The 16,167-nt window shown below is 44.5% G+C and overlaps 1 protein-coding gene across 1 annotated transcript in view; it reads right to left on the minus strand.

Moving 5' to 3' along the window:
* Positions 1–16,167, minus strand: part of LOC134974150 (annexin A10-like) — a 239,325-nt gene that overhangs the window by 19,845 nt on the left and 203,313 nt on the right. Inside the window, exons 10-11 of the mRNA XM_063946507.1 lie at positions 7,134–7,192; positions 893–1,015 (exon numbers count right to left, since the gene is read on the minus strand). Of these exons, the coding sequence (XP_063802577.1) occupies positions 893–1,015; positions 7,134–7,192 (182 nt within the window). The remainder of the gene's footprint in view (positions 1–892; positions 1,016–7,133; positions 7,193–16,167) is intronic.

A 16,167-nucleotide genomic window follows, 5' to 3' on the forward strand; every position in this document is an offset into this window, starting at 1 on the left:
AGCAGTAATAGGTGCACCCCGGTAGCTTTGTTCAGTAAGGAAGTTACTGGGTGCTAATCAGTCTACTCATCTCCATTTGTACCCACTTTTTACCACTTATTGATGCGTTTCTTTTCATTTTCTTTGTATCTTATTGTGCTAAAGGATTGTTTGGGCCTGAGCAGAATAAATTATGAAAATTTACATATTTGTGTTGCTCACCACTGTAATTCCAGACAATCCCAATATTGCTGTTATTATTTCTTCTATATTCTTAAGAAATAATAGAAAAAGGATAGTTTCTCTGTAAATTGCCTAAACCCTAACTTCTTCAGAGTGTGGCAGGTATTCTAAATTTTTTAGCTTTTGGTGAGAACGAGCACCTCTTTTTCTATTAAAAAAACAAAAACTTCACTGGATTTACAGCATACATGTAGCACATCCAGTGGTGAAATTTTCATTAGGGGCGGCACTTGTTTTAGAACGGTCAGTCTGAATTTACTTGTGACTAAAAATATTTCCACACTACCACTTCGTACACTATTTTGTGTGGAGTGTGGATGGGTAGGATATGTACATTCTGCCTGTGTAAGCAGTCCTATGTAGCAAATATGCATGCATAATTAAAACGAAGAGACATAGCTCTTGCTTTATTTTATTATTATATCAAATGACGGGTTATAATCAAATAATAAAAATAATACATTTGGTCGGAGGGAGCAGCCATTACTTTTGTGCTTAGGGCCGTCCAGACCCCTAAAACAGCCCCTGGTTGTGTATTTCTTTTCCTTTGGCAGGTTTAGCAGTTTATAGCCAGGCCTGCTCTCTTCTTCCACATTATTTGTGCTACATAATGTCATTTCTTATACAGGGCTTTAGATTATACATGTACTGTATGTGTGTATGGATTTACCTTAAGGTCATGGAAGAGGGAATGTCCATATCTCTCCTTGTATCTCTGTCTGATGCTTATTAGGTCTATTTCACTTCTGGCTATTATGGTCCTTATAACAGTTTTATTGTGAAAACCAAAATCCTAAGCAGAGGGAAAAACAAAAAATGACAGTGTAGTACATTGAAAATACAAAAAAATAAAATAAATAAACACAGTACAAGAATGTGTAGTAAGGTTAGTCACATAACATTAACATGGTGACATCATGGACTATGTGTGATACATTATGGGGTATATTCAATTGAAGTCAGTTCCATTCCGACATTAATTTGTCGGAATGGATCCAACAACGGCTATTCAATGCCATCTCAATCAGACTTAAAAAAAAAAAAATCGAATTGAGATGCGGGAGCTGAGATGGGGGAGAGCTATGGGCAGACTGGGCAGAGCAGCGCTACAGCAGTGGCTATAGCAGCGTAGATGGAGGAGGTGTCACAGCTACCGCTCACGGCAGCGTCCACCCAGCACCAGCAAGCGAGGTCTCGCTTGCTGGAGCCGGGTGGACGCTGATGTGAGTGGCGGCTGTGACATCCTTCGGCTACACTGCTATAGCGCTGCTCTCCCCAGTCTCCCCGCATCTTTCCCCCGTCTCCCCGCTGGTCTCCACCCTTTCAGCTCCCTCATCTCAATCCGACTGTTTTATAGTCAGATTGAGATGGTTGGAAAGGGGGCCAAAACCTGTCAGATTTGGCCCCATTTCCGACAATAGCACGCGGATCGGCAGCTATTCCAGGAATTCGACTTGTTGGATAATTTTGGGTTATATTGAATAGGTCGGAACCCCTTCAGACCTAAAAAAGTCGAAAAATGCTGTGTTTTCGACAGACGGCAGCTTTCGACTTTAATTGGATATACCTCAATGCCTACTAGAGTAATACCTCACATATATAAAGTGGACCAGTCTATGGGTCCACACATCAAAGTTTTTAACTATACACTTGTAATTACTTGGAGCTGCTGTAATGTTCTGTGATATGTTCAACAAAAATATGTATAACCCTCAATTTGTTTGTTTAAATATGTATGAATGCGTGGATGAGTTAATGGGTTAAACATACATATTTAAAGCTATGTCTATTTTGTAAATCCGGAATAGCAACGTTTGAAATCTTACTTTCTCATGTATGCATTAAAAATCCATATTGCATTGCAAAGTCAGATATGCATTTACCATAACATAGGAATATTTACTATAGCAAAGACACATGGCTAACAGAATGCATATTCAAAGCAGTGCACGTTTATGCACATGAGAAAGGACTCTGAGCTGAGAATTGTCATAGTTCCATGACAGTACTGAGAGCAATTCAGAAAAGCATCATTAAACTTACTGTATGTGTGTTTGAACAGAAGATTACATTTTTTTTCTTTAACTATAAATTCAGCTTTAAAAATTGTATTATTGACATTAATAAAGGTTTCATTTTTTTTCCATATATTCTTTAGTTTCTCCAAAACTGATAACTTTGATTTCCTTGCTAAAAAGTATTAAAAAGCCTTTGAAATACTTTCTTTGTAATTGTTGAAATAACTTATTGATAATCAAAACCATAAAATAAAAAGCATTTTAACTTGAATAACATTTGTTTCCAACAGCTTACTACTCCTCTATGTTAGTGCAGATAAGGTATAATAGTGGCCTTATGCTGACTCTGATGGTCAGTGGTGCTGAGAGAGGGGAGGGGGGTGGGGTGGGGGGGTGGAGGAGGGTACAAATTACCCGGGCCCAGGTCTGATGGAGGGGCCCAGTAGGGGCCCCGGACTTCCTCCTCCTTAACTGACAGCAGCAGTTGCAGCTCTTCTCCTCAGCCAGTACATGCTGCTGTGTGCTGGGCTGGAGTGTGGCCATGGTGGTGCTTAAAATATTTTTTTTCTGTATTTTTTCCTAAGGATGCATGACCATGCCTCCTGTGATTATCCCACGCCCCCTAAATGTACCCGAGCTCAGCAAAACTCTCTACTACCCTACTGATGGTTATAAATTATTCTGCCTGGAGACCACATCTATGGTGTCCAGGCAGAATATGCTGAGGGTTGGGTACTGCCAGAGGTGATATTAGGGTTGTTAATATATTGGCACATGCAGGGAGGGATGTGTGGGTCTGGGGGGGCCCACAAAGATATCAGTGTACTTGGCCCCCAGATTTCCGTTGCCGGCCCTGGGAGTGGCATGGGAGTATATCAAAAGCTACATGCGGTTCTGAGTTGTGTGTATGGGGAAGGGAAGTCTGTTTCCTGTGACACTTTTAAAAAGCACTTATTCTTACAGTTGATCGGATCATTTATTAAGTAATCAAAGCAAAAATAGAAAGTATATGAACTGAAGATCACAACATTACAAACTACTGTCTTACCATTTTAGTGCACACTTTTTTTTATAGCTTTTCTCACTAGATGGCAGCAAAGTCCATGAAAAATTATTTGCCGTACAGTTCAGTTGCAGTGTAATTACAGTAACATTTTCATTAGATCTGCTTACTTACAATACATCTAAGTGCAAAACTTATAAAGATATTGGGGGTCATTCCGAGTTGATCGCTAGCTGCCATTGTTCGCAGTGCAGCGATCAGGCTAAAAAACGGCTTTTCTGTGCATGCGAATGCACCACAATGCGCACGTGTTGTTGTTTTCCACAGGTTCTAGCGAAGTTTTCAGTCGCACTGACGGCCGCAAGAAGATTGACAGGAAGGGGGCATTTCTGGGTGTCAACTGACCGTTTTCAGGGAGTGTTTGCAAAAACGCAGACATGGCTGGGCGTTCGCTGGGCAGGTGTTTGACGTCAAATCCGGACACGAATAGGCTGAAGTGATCGCAAGCGCTGAGTAGGTTCAGAGCTACTCAGAAACTGCACAAACTGTTTTTGCAGAGCTCGGCTGCACATGCGTTTGCACCTCTGCTAAGCTAAAATACACTTCCCAGTGGGCGGCGGCATAGCGTTTGCACGGCTGCTAAAACTAGCCAGCGAGTGATCAACTCGGAATGACCCCCATTATCTTTTATCTGTTATGTGCAGGATGCATGAGAAAGTGTCTGATTAGATACTATGCCTTAGTGACATGTGTAGTGCAATTTAGCAATAAGAAAGCTGCCAAATCTATAAAATAACAATTTTAAAAGAAGTCAACTGAAAAAAGCAAATTACTTTTAAATACTTGTGTATAACATGGTAAATATAGGTTGATTTGGATTATTAAAATAAAAAGCTTTCTTTCAGTTTTCAGTCTTATCAAGATGCCTGTGAGAAATCATTCTCCATGCCACATCCAGTCCAGTGATTGGCAGTTGAGCATTCCTGAGTCAGTCTGCAGGTTGCAGTATTGGTTAATTAAGTTTTTAGAAATACAATTTTCATAAATATTCATACATGGGGGTAAATTTACTAAGCTCCCGATTTTGACCGAGATGCCGTTTTTTCATCAAAGTGTCATCTCGGTAATTTACTAAGCAATAATCACGGCAGTGATGAGGGCATTCGGAATATTTTGAAGTCCAAGAAAAAAATCACGAATGAATACACCATCGGTCAAAACGCGGCTGTTTAAGTATGAATCTCGGTCATTTACTAAGAAGTGCACAGCAAAAAAAAAAAAAAAACACTGCCGTGAAAAATTACAACTCGTAAAAAATTGCTAAAAAAAAACAGACCTACTTTTTTTTCCCGTGATTGGATAGGCATGCAGGGATCCATGAGATCCCTGCATGTATATCAGTGGGAAGGGGTGGGAAAGTTGTTATTTTATTAAAAAAAATTGCGTGGGGTCCCCCCCTCCTAAGCATAACCAGCCTCGGGCTCTTTGAGCCGATCCTGGTTGCAGAAATATGGGGAAAAAATTGACAGGGGTTCCCCCATATTTAAGCAACCAGCATCGGGCTCTGCGCCTGGTCCTGGTTCCAAAAATACGGGGGACAAAAAGAGTAGGGGTCCCCCGTATTTTTAAAACCAGCACCGGGCTCCACTAGCTGGACAGATAATGCCACAGCCGGGGGTCACTTTTATATAGTGCCCTGCGGCCGTGGCATCAAAAATCCAACTAGTCACCCCTGGCCGGGGTACCCTGGGGGAGTGGGGACCCCTTCAATCAAGGGGTCCCCCCCCCCAGCCACCCAAGGGCCAGGGGTGAAGCCCGAGGCTGTCCCCCCCCATCCAATGGGCTGCGGATGGGGAGGCTGATAGCCTTTTGTGATAATGAAAAGATATTGTTTTTAGTAGCAGTACTACAAGTCCCAGCAAGCCTCCCCCGCATGCTGGTACTTGGAGAACCACAAGTACCAGCATGCGGCGGAAAAACGGGCCCGCTGGTACCTGTAGTACTACTACTAAAAAAATACCCAAAAAAACACAAGACACACACACCGTGAAAGTATAATTTTATTACATACATACACACATACATACATACTTACCTTATGTTCCCACGCAGGTCGGTCCTCTTCTCCAGTAGAATCCAAGGGGTACCTGTTGAAGAAATTATACTCACGAGATCCAGGGGTCCAGGGTCCTCGGGGAATCCAGGTGTAATCCACGTACTTGAAAAAAATAACAAATCGGACACCCGAGCCACGCACTAAAAGGGGACCCATGTTTGCACATGGATCCCCTTTTCCCGACTGCCAGAAAACCCACTCTGACTGATGTCTAAGTGGGTTTCCTCAGCCAATCAGGGAGCGCCACGTTGTAGCACTCTCCTGATCGGCTGTGTGCTCCTGTCCTGACTGACAGGCAGCACACGGCAGTGTTACAATGTAGCGCCTATGCGCTCCACTGTAACCAATGGTGGGAACTTTCTGCCCTGCGGTTGACCTAAAGTGACGTCACCGCTGAGCAGAAAGTTCCCAGCATTGGTTACAATGTAGCGCATAGGCGCTACATTGTAACACTGCCGTGTGCCGCCTGTCAGTTAGGACAGGAGCACACAGCCGATCAGGAGAGTGCTACAACGTGGCGCTCCCTGATTGGCTGAGGAAACCCACTTAGACATCAGTCAGAGTGGGTTTTCTGGCAGTCGGGAAAAGGGGATCCATGTGCAAACATGGGTCCCCTTTTAGTGCGTGGCTCGGGTAAGCGTTTTTTTTTTTTTTTTTCAAGTACGTGGATTACAAAGGATTTCTCCGAGGACCCTGGGCCCCTGGATCTCGTGAGTATAATTTCTTCAACAGGTACCCCTTGGATTCTACTGGAGAAGAGGACCGACCTGCGTGGGAACTTAAGGTAAGTATGTATGTATGTGTGTATGTATGTAATAAAATTATACTTTCACGGTGTGTGTGTCTTGTGTTTTTTTGGGTATTTTTTTAGTAGTAGTACTACAGGTACCAGCGGGCCCATTTTTCCGTCGCATGCTGGTACTTGTGGTTCTCCAAGTACCAGCATGCGGGGGAGGCTTGCTGGGCCTTGTAGTACTGCTACTAAAAAACAATATCTTTTCTATTACAACAAAGGCTATCAGCCTCCCCATCCGCAGCCCATTGGATGGGGGGGGGGACAGCCTCGGGCTTCACCCCTGGCCCTTGGGTGGCTGGGGGGGGGGACCCCTTGATTGAAGGGGTCCCCACTCCCCCAGGGTACCCCGGCCAGGAGTGACTAGTTGGATTTTTGATGCCACGGCCGCAGGGCACTATATAAAAGTGACCCCCGGCTGTGGCATTATCTGTCCAGCTAGTGGAGCCCGGTGCTGGTTTTAAAAATACGGGGGACCCCTACTCTTTTTGTCCCCCGTATTTTTGGGACCAGGACCAGGCGCAGAGCCCGATGCTGGTTGCTTAAATATGGGGGAACCCGTCATTTTTTTTCCCATATTTCGGCAACCAGGATTGGCTCAAAGAGCCCGAGGCTGGTTATGCTTAGGAGGGGGGACCCCACGCAATTTTTTTTTTTAATTTTACAGTGTTTAATTTAAAAAAAAAAAAAAATAGAACCCCAGCACGGATCACACAGATCCGGCCGAGATTAATTGTAAAAAAGTCGGCAGTGTTTTGCTAATCACTGCCGTAAAAAACACAAAAAAAACACGAATGACATCGACATCGGAAGAAAAGAAAAACCCGAATACGACAGCTTAGTAAATCCATCGTAACAAATTCAAAAAGTTGCAGTTTTACACTTTCGATGTCATTCGTGATTGAACTTTGACCTGAAACGGGAAAATACGAATCTTAGTAAATTTACCCCATGGTGCTTAATAAAAGTATACACACTTACATGAATTGCAGAGTGAAGTCTGTGTGCAAAATATGATGGTTTGTCCCGAATACAGGATACTGTATAAAGCACACAAAACAGGTTGTTTCAGGAATGGTGATTAGGTTTAATTTTTAAACGACAAACTTTTTTATACATGTGGGTGACCAAGTGAATAATATCCAGTCATTGAAGTTTTATTGGAGATATGTTGTTCTTGTGCCATATATTTCTAAACCATCTTGTGCCATATATTTCTATTTATCTCCATGTACCAAATACATTTAATTTCTGCCTCACTGGGACCAGTAATGCTATGATTAGTTACATTTTATGGATCATGTTTCCAGGCCATTTTAGAAAATATGTATTTTTTTAAATTAAGAAAAATAGATATTTCAATTCATAACACAGTATCTATCAATATTTAGGGCCTAAAAACTCTAAATATATATTTTCACACCCCCTCTACACATACAATTAGCAGCCTTACACATAATGCCCACAGTAGTGTTCCTTACATATAATGTCCCCAGTATTGGCCCTCATTCCGAGTTGATCGCTAGCTGTTTTTGGTCGCTGTGCAGCGATCAGGCAGAAAATCGTCAATTCTGCGCATGCGTATGCGGCGCAATGCGCACGCGCGACCTACTTTCACAACAGCCGATGCAGTTTCACACAAGGTCTAGTGACGCTTTTCAATCGCACTGCTGACCGCAGAGTGATTGACAGGAAGTGGGTGTTTCTGGGTGGTAACTAGTTCCTGTTTTGACATCAAACAGTCTGAAGTGATTGCAAGCTAGGAGTAGGTCTCGAGCTTCTTAGAAACTGCACAATTTTTTTGTAGCAGCGCTGCGAACCTTTCGTTTGCACTTCTGTTAAGCTAAGATGGACGGCGGCTTAGCGTTTGCACGGCTGCTAAAAGCAGCTAGCGAGCGAACAACTCGGAATGAGGGCCATAGTGTCAGATACACAAAACGTTCCAGTAGCATGCCAAATACACATACGCCCCCAATAGTGCAGTGCCAGATGTACATATGTCCCCAGTAGTGCCAGATACACATTATATGCCCTTAGCAGTGCCATGCCAGATACACATTATATGCCCCCAGCAGTGCCAGATATACATTATATGCCGGTAAAGAGAAAAGAATGAGTCTGCACTGGTAAAGCTATTAAATGTATCTATTATAATGACATGTGAAACCAATATTCTAAACTGTTTTATCACATAAATACAGTATTATCTTGGTTGGTGCTTCCTGAATATTTTGTAGATCTAAGCTACACAATTTCAAAAGGAAGAGAGAAAAGAAAAAACAGTCTCTTCCAGGAGCACTCTTAATCAATAATTATGTGCAAACATATTGTTCTAACATGAAATGGTACAATTTCCAATTCTGCATTCCTAATAGTGATGTGCACCGGAAATTTTTCGGGTTTTGTGTTTTGGTTTTGGATTCGGTTCCGCGGCCGTGTTTTGGATTCGGATGCGTTTTGGCAAAACCTCCCTGAAAATTTTTTGTTGGATTCAGGTGTGTTTTGGATTCGGGTGATTTTTTACGAAAAACCCTCAAAAACAGCTTAAATCATAGAATTTGGGGGTCATTTTGATCCCATAGTATTATTAACCTCAATAACCATAATTTCCACTCATTTTCAGTCTATTCTGAACACCTCACAATATTATTTTTAGTCCTAAAATTTGCACCAAGGTCGCTGGATGACTAAGCTAAGCGACCCAAGTGGCCGACACAAACACCCGGCCCATCTAGGAGTGGCACTGCAGTGTCAGGCAGGATGGCACTTCAAAAAACAGTCCCCAAACAGCACATGATGCAAAAAAAAAAAAGAGGCGCAATAAGGTAGCTGTGTGACTAAGCTAAGCGACCCAAGTGGCCAACACAAACACCTGGCCCATCTAGGAGTGGCACTGCAGTGTCAGACAGGATGGCAGATTTAAAAAAATAGTCCCCAAACAGCACATGATGCAAAGAAAAAAAGAGGTGCACCAAGGTCGCTGGATGGCTAAGCTAAGCGACACAAGTGGCCGACACAAACACCTGGCCCATCTAGGAGTGGCACTGCAGTGTCAGGCAGGATGGCACTTCAAAAAAATAGTCCCCAAACAGCACATGATGCAAAGAAAAAAAGAGGCGCAATGAGGTAGCTGTGTGACTAAGCTAAGCGACCCAAGTGGCCGACACAAACACCTGGCCCATCTAGGAGTGGCACTGCAGTGTCAGACAGGATGGCAGATTTAAAAAATAGTCCCCAAACAGCACATGATGCAAAGAAAAAAAGAGGTGCACCAAGGTCGCTGGATGGCTAAGCTAAGCGACCCAAGTGGCCGACACAAACACCTGGCCCATCTAGGAGTGGCACTGCAGTGTCAGACAGGATGGCAGATTTAAAAAATAGTTCCCAAACAGCACATGATGCAAATAAAAAAAGAGGTGCACCAAGGTCGCTGGATGGCTAAGCTAAGCGACAAAAGTGGCCAACACAAACACCTGGCCAATATAGGAGTGGCACTGCAGTGTCAGGCAGGGTGGCACTTCAAAAAATAGTCCCCAAACAGCACATGATGCAAAGAAAAATGAAAGAAAAAAAGAGGTGCAAGATGGAATGGTCCTTGGGCCCTCCCACCCACCCTTATATTGTATAAACAGGACATGCACACTTTAACGAACCCATCATTTCAGCGACAGGGTCTGCCACACAACTGTGACTAAAATGACTGGTTGGTTTGGGCCCCCACCAAAAAAGAAGCAATCAATCTCTCCTTGCACAAACTGGCTCTACAGAGGCAAGATGTCCACCTCCTCCTCATCATCCGATTCCTCACCCCTTTCACTGTGTACATCCACCTCCTCACAGATTATTAATTCGTCCCCACTGGAATCCACAATCTCAGGTCCCTGTGTACTTTCTGGAGGCAATTGCTGGTGAATGTCTCCACGGAGGAATTGATTATAATTCATTTTGATGAACATCATCTTTTCCACATTTTCTGGAACTAACCTCGTACGCCGATTGCTGACAAGGTGAGCGGCTGCACTAAACACTCTTTCGGAGTACACACTGGAGGGGGGGGGGGGGCAACTTAGGTAAAATAAAGCCAGTTTGTGCAAGGGCCTCCAAATTGCCTCTTTTTCCTGCCAGTATACGTACGGACTGTCTGACGTGCCTACTTGGATGCGGTCACTCATATAATCCTCCACCATTCTTTCAATGGTGACAGAATCATATGCAGTGACAGTAGACGACATGTCAGTAATCGTTGGCAGGTCCTTCAGTCCGGACCAGATGTCAGCACTCGCTCCAGATTGCCCTGCATCACCGCCAGCGGGTGGGCTCGGAATTCTTAGCCTTTTCCTTGCAGCCCCAGTTGCGGGAGAATGTGAAGGAGGAGCTGTTGACGGGTCACGTTCCGCTTGACTTGACAATTTTCTCACCAGCAGGTCTTTGAAGCTCTGCAGACATGTGTCTGCCGGAAAGAGAGATACAACGTAGGTTTTAAATCTAGGATCGAGCACGGTGGGCAAAATGTAGTGCTCTGATTTCAACAGATTGACCACCCGTGAATCCTGGTTAAGCGAATTAAGGGCTCCATCCACAAGTCCCACATGCCTAGCGGAATCGCTCTGTTTTAGCTCCTCCTTCAATGTCTCCAGCTTCTTCTGCAAAAGCCTGATGAGGGGAATGACCTGACTGACTTCACGTGTGGCAAGTTCAAAGGGTTGCAGAACCTTGCACAACGTTGAAATCATTCTCCACTGTGCTTGAGTCAGGTGCATTCCCCCTCCTTTGCCTATATCGTAGGCAGATGTATAGGCTTGAATGGCCTTTTGCTGCTCCTCCATCCTCTGAAGCATATAGAGGGTTGAATTCCACCTCGTTACCACCTCTTGCTTCAGATGATGGCAGGGCAGGTTCAGGACTGTTTGCTGGTGCTCCAATCTTCGGCACGCGGTGGCTGAATGCAGAAAGTGGCCCGCAATTCTTTGGGCCACCGACAGCATCTCTTGCACGCCCCTGTCGTTTTTTAAAAAATTCTGCACCACCAAATTCAATGTATGAGCAAAACATGGGACGTGCTGGAATTTGGCCAGATGTAATGCACGCACAATATTGGTGGCGTTGTCCGATGTCACAAATCCCCAGGAGAGTCCAATTGGGATAAGCCATTCTGCGATGATGTTCCTCAGTTTCCATAAGAGGTTGTCAGCTGTGTGCCTCTTATGGAAAGCGGTGATACAAAGCATAGCCTGCCTAGGAACGAGTTGGCGTTTGCGAGATGCCGCTACTGGTGCCGCCGCTGCTGTTCTTGCTGCGGGAGGCAATACATTTACCCAGTGGGCTGTCACAGTCATATAGTCCCGAGTCTTCCCTGCTCCACTTGTCCACATGTCCGTGGTTAAGTGGACATTCGGTACAACTGCATTTTTTAGGAAACTGGTGATTTTTTTTCTGACGTCTGTGTACATTTTCGGTATCGCCTGCCTAGAGAAATGGAACCTAGATGGTAATTGGTACCGGGGACACAGTACCTCAATCAAGTCTCTAGTTCCCTGTGAATTAACGGTGGATACCGGAAACACGTTTCTCACCACCCAGGCTGCCAAGGCCTGAGTTATCCGCTTTGCAGCAGGATGACTGCTGTGATATTTCATCTTCCTCGCAAAGGACTGTTGGACAGTCAATTGCTTACTGGAAGTAGTACAAGTGGTCTTCCGACTTCCCCGCTGGGATGAAGATAGACTCCCAGCAGCAACAACAGCAGCGCCAGCAGCAGTAGGCATTACACTCAAGGATGCATCGGAGGAATCCCAGGCAGGAGAGGACTCGTCAGACTTGACAGTGACATGGCCTGCAGGACTATTGGCTTTCCTGTGTAAGGAGGAAATTGACACTGAGGGAGTTGGTGGTGTGGTTTGCAGGAGCTTGGTTACAAGAGGAAGGGATTTAGTGGTCAGTGGACTGCTTCCGCTGTCATCCAAAGTTTTTGAACTTGTCACTGAATTCTGATGAATGCGCTCCAGGTGACGTATAAGGGAGGATGTTCCTAGGTGGTTAACGTCCTTACCCCTACTTATTACAGCTTGACAAAGGCAACACACGGCTTGACACCAGTTGTCCGCATTTCTGTTGAAATAATTCCACACCGAAGAGGTGATTTTTTTTTGTATTTTGACCAGGCATGGCAATGGCCATATTCATCCCACGGACAACAGGTGTCTCCTCGGGTGCCTGACTTAAACAAACCACCTCACCATCAGAATCCTCCTTGTCAATTTCCTCCCCAGCGCCAGCAACACCCATATCCTCATCCTGGTGTACTTCAACAGTGACATCTTCAATTTGACTATCAGGAAGTGGACTGTGGGTGCTCCTTCCAGCACTTGCAGGGGGCGTGCAAATGGTGGAAGGCGCAACCTCTTCCCGTCCAGTGTTGGGAAGGTCAGGCATCGCAACCGACACAATGGGACTCTCCTTTGGGATTTGTGGTTGAGAAGAACGCACAGTTCTTTGCTGTGCTTTTGCCATCTTAACTCTTTTACGTTTTCTAGCAGGAGGATGAGTGCTTCCATCCTCAGGTGAAGCTGAACCACTAGCCTTGAGCATAGGCCAGGGCCTCAGCCGTTCCTTTCCACTCCGTGTCGTAAATTGCACATTGGCAAGTTTACGCTTCTCCTCAGACGATTTTGATTTAGATTTTTGGGTCATTTTACTGAGCTTTATTTTTTTGGATTTTACATGCTCTCTATTATGACATTGGGCATTGGCCTTGGCAGACGATGTTGATGGCATTTCATCATCTCGCCATGACTAGTGGCAGCAGCTTCAGCACGAGGTGGAAGTGGATCTTGATTTTTCCCTATTTTACCCTCCACATTTTTGTTCTCCATTTTTTAATGTGTGGAATTATATGCCAGTAATATATCAATAGCAATGGCCTACTACTATATATTCTGCGCACAACTGAAATGCACCACAGGTATGGATGGATAGTATACTTGACGACACAGAGGTAGGTAGAGCAGTGGCCTACTGTACCGTACTGCTATATAGTATATACTGGTGGTCAGCAAACTGTACAAAACTGAAATGCACCACAGGTATGGATGGATAGTATACTTGACGACACAGAGGTAGGTAGAGCAGTGGCTTACTGTACCGTACTGCTATATATTATATACTGGTGAACAGCAAACTGTGCAAAACTGAAATGCACCAGAGGTATGGATAGTATACTTGACGACACAGAGGTAGGTAGAGTAGTGGCCTACTGTACCGTACTACTATATATTATATACTGGTGGACAGCAAACTGTGCAAAACTGAAATGCACCACAGGTATGGATGGATAGTATACTTGACGACACAGAGGTAGGTAGAGCAGTGGCCTACTGTACCGTACTGCTATATGTTATATACTGGTGGTCAGCAAACTGTACAAAACTGAAATGCACCACAGGTATGGATGGATAGTATACTTGACGACACAGAGGTAGGTAGAGCAGTGGCCTACTGTACCGTACTGCTATATGTTATATACTGGTGGTCAGCAAACTGTGCAAAACTGAAATGCACCACAGGTATGGATGGATAGTATACTTGACGACACAGAGGTAGGTAGAGCAGTGGACTACTGTACCGTACTGCTATATATATATATAGTTATACTGGTGGTCAGCAAAATTCTGCACTGTCCTTCTACTATATACTACAATGCAGCACAGATATGGAGCGTTTTTCAGGCAGAGAAGGTATAATACTGGTGGTCACTGGTCAGCAAAACTCTGCACTGTCCTCCTACTATATAATACTGCTGGTCCCCAGTCCCCACAATAAAGCAATTAGCACACTGAGCACAGATATTTGCAGCACACTGAGCACAGTCAGATATGGAGCGTTTTTCAGGCAGAGAACGTAGATATTTGCACTTGCAGCACACTGAGCACAGATATTTGCAGCACAATTTGCAGCCCACTGAACATAGAAACTGAGAGGATGCCAGCCACGTCCTCTCACGATCATCTCCAATGCACGAGTGAAAAATGGCGGCGACGCGCGGCTCCTTAAAGGAATACGAATCTAGCGAGAATCCGACCGCGGGATGATGACGTTCGGGCGCGCTCGGGTTAACTGAGCAAGGCGGGAGGATCCGAGTTGCTCAGACCCATGAAAAAAAGGTGAAGTTCGGGCGGGTTCGGATCGTGAGGATCCGAACCCGCTCATCACTAATTCCTAAAGAGGGAAAAGTATAAATTTACAGTAAAACCTAACTTTTAATCCAATAAAAAAACAAGAACAATCAAGAGAGAGAGTTCTTGATTACATTCCTTATCAAAGAGATATATAGTACTAAAGGGGGTACATAATCCCTTTGTACGCTATTATTGCTGTAAATACCTTGTGTACATTAATAAATCAAGCCAGTCTTATTCAATTGGGTGAAAATATGACATTACTAAATTATTATTATTATCGAGACTCATAGTATTAATTTATCAAAATTAAATATAGAAGAGTCTCACCTCCACACAGTCTTCAAATACTCCCGTTGTTAAATTCTTCTTAATCAAGATCTTTTGTGGATCTATTTGTGACCCAATCTATGATTCCAGAAATGACATATTTCTTTTCACATGTGTGATCAACCGGTAAGTGGTGCCAAATAAGAGGTGCCAATATGCATTTATAAGTATAATGGTTTTAAAGTTGTTAAATAAGGGTGGTCTTCAGTATGCCGACTGATGGGATCCCGGCGCACAGTATACCGGCGCCGGAAGCTCGATAGCCGGCATACCGACACTTATTCTCCCTCGTGGGGGGTCCACGCCCCCCCTGGAGGGAGAATAAAATAGCGTGCACCGTGCCCGTAGCGTGGCGAGCGCAGCGAGCCCACAAGGGGCTCATTTGCGCTCGCCACACTGTCGGTAAGCCGGCGGTCGGGCTCCCGGCGCCGGTATGCTGGTCGCCGGGAGCCCTGCCGCCAGCATACCATACTGAACCCGTTAAATAAGATAGAGGAATAAGTAATTAGAGGTTGTGATTCTGCTGTCAACGTTAGAATTTATTCTTGCCGCCTCTTATTTGATCCTACAACACCTGGTATTCCTATGGGGTCCCCTCCATGGTACTGGCCAGGCCCAAAAATATATTGCTTCCAAGATCGGACAAGATTGCGCAGATTCACTGTGGTATGGTTGTAGGGTGTTTTTCACTTATAAAAAAATCGTTAATGAGAGTTCACGAATAAGTATAGTCATGAAAAAGAAAAAATAAGGAGAGAAGGAGATCTAATAGCAAAAAGAATAGTATATGATGTGAAGACTGCTATACTGTATATGCAGAGGAATAGATTCCCAGAGATCTGTTGTCAATGGGGAGAGGTGAGAAGTGAATATGGGATCTGCTTTCAGTGTTAGGCAGAGATGTGTCCTCAGGCCTCCCAAAGTGGGCACTTTCTCTGGATCACTGATGAGAGTCCCAGAAAATTAGTAAGTGATGAAATCCAAGTATATACAATCATAATGGGGGTAATTCCAAGTTGATCGCAGCAGGAATTTTGTTAGCAGTTGGGCAAAACCATGGCCCTCATTCCGAGTTGTTCGCTCGGTATTTTTCATCGCATCGCAGTGAAAATCCGCTTAGTACGCATGCGCAAAGTTCGCACTGCGACTGCGCCAAGTAACTTTACTATGAAGAAAGTATTTTTACTCACGGCTTTTTCTTCGCTCCGGCGAACGTAATGTGATTGACAGGAAATGGGTGTTACTGGGCGGAAACACGGCGTTTCAGGGGCGTGTGGCTGAAAACGCTACCGTTTCCGGAAAAAACGCAGGAGTGGCCGGAGAAACGGTGGGAGTGCCTGGGCGAACGCTGGGTGTGTTTGTGACGTCAACCAGGAACGACAAGCACTGAAATGATCGCACAGGCAGAGTAAGTCTGGAGCTACTCTGAAACTGCTAAGTAGTTAGTAATCGCAATATTGCGAATACATCGGTCGCAATTTTAAGAAGCTAAGATTCACTCCCAGTAGGCG

The sequence above is a fragment of the Pseudophryne corroboree genome, chromosome 1 (assembly GCF_028390025.1).
Source record: "Pseudophryne corroboree isolate aPseCor3 chromosome 1, aPseCor3.hap2, whole genome shotgun sequence".
Taxonomy (NCBI): Eukaryota; Metazoa; Chordata; class Amphibia; order Anura; family Myobatrachidae; genus Pseudophryne; species Pseudophryne corroboree.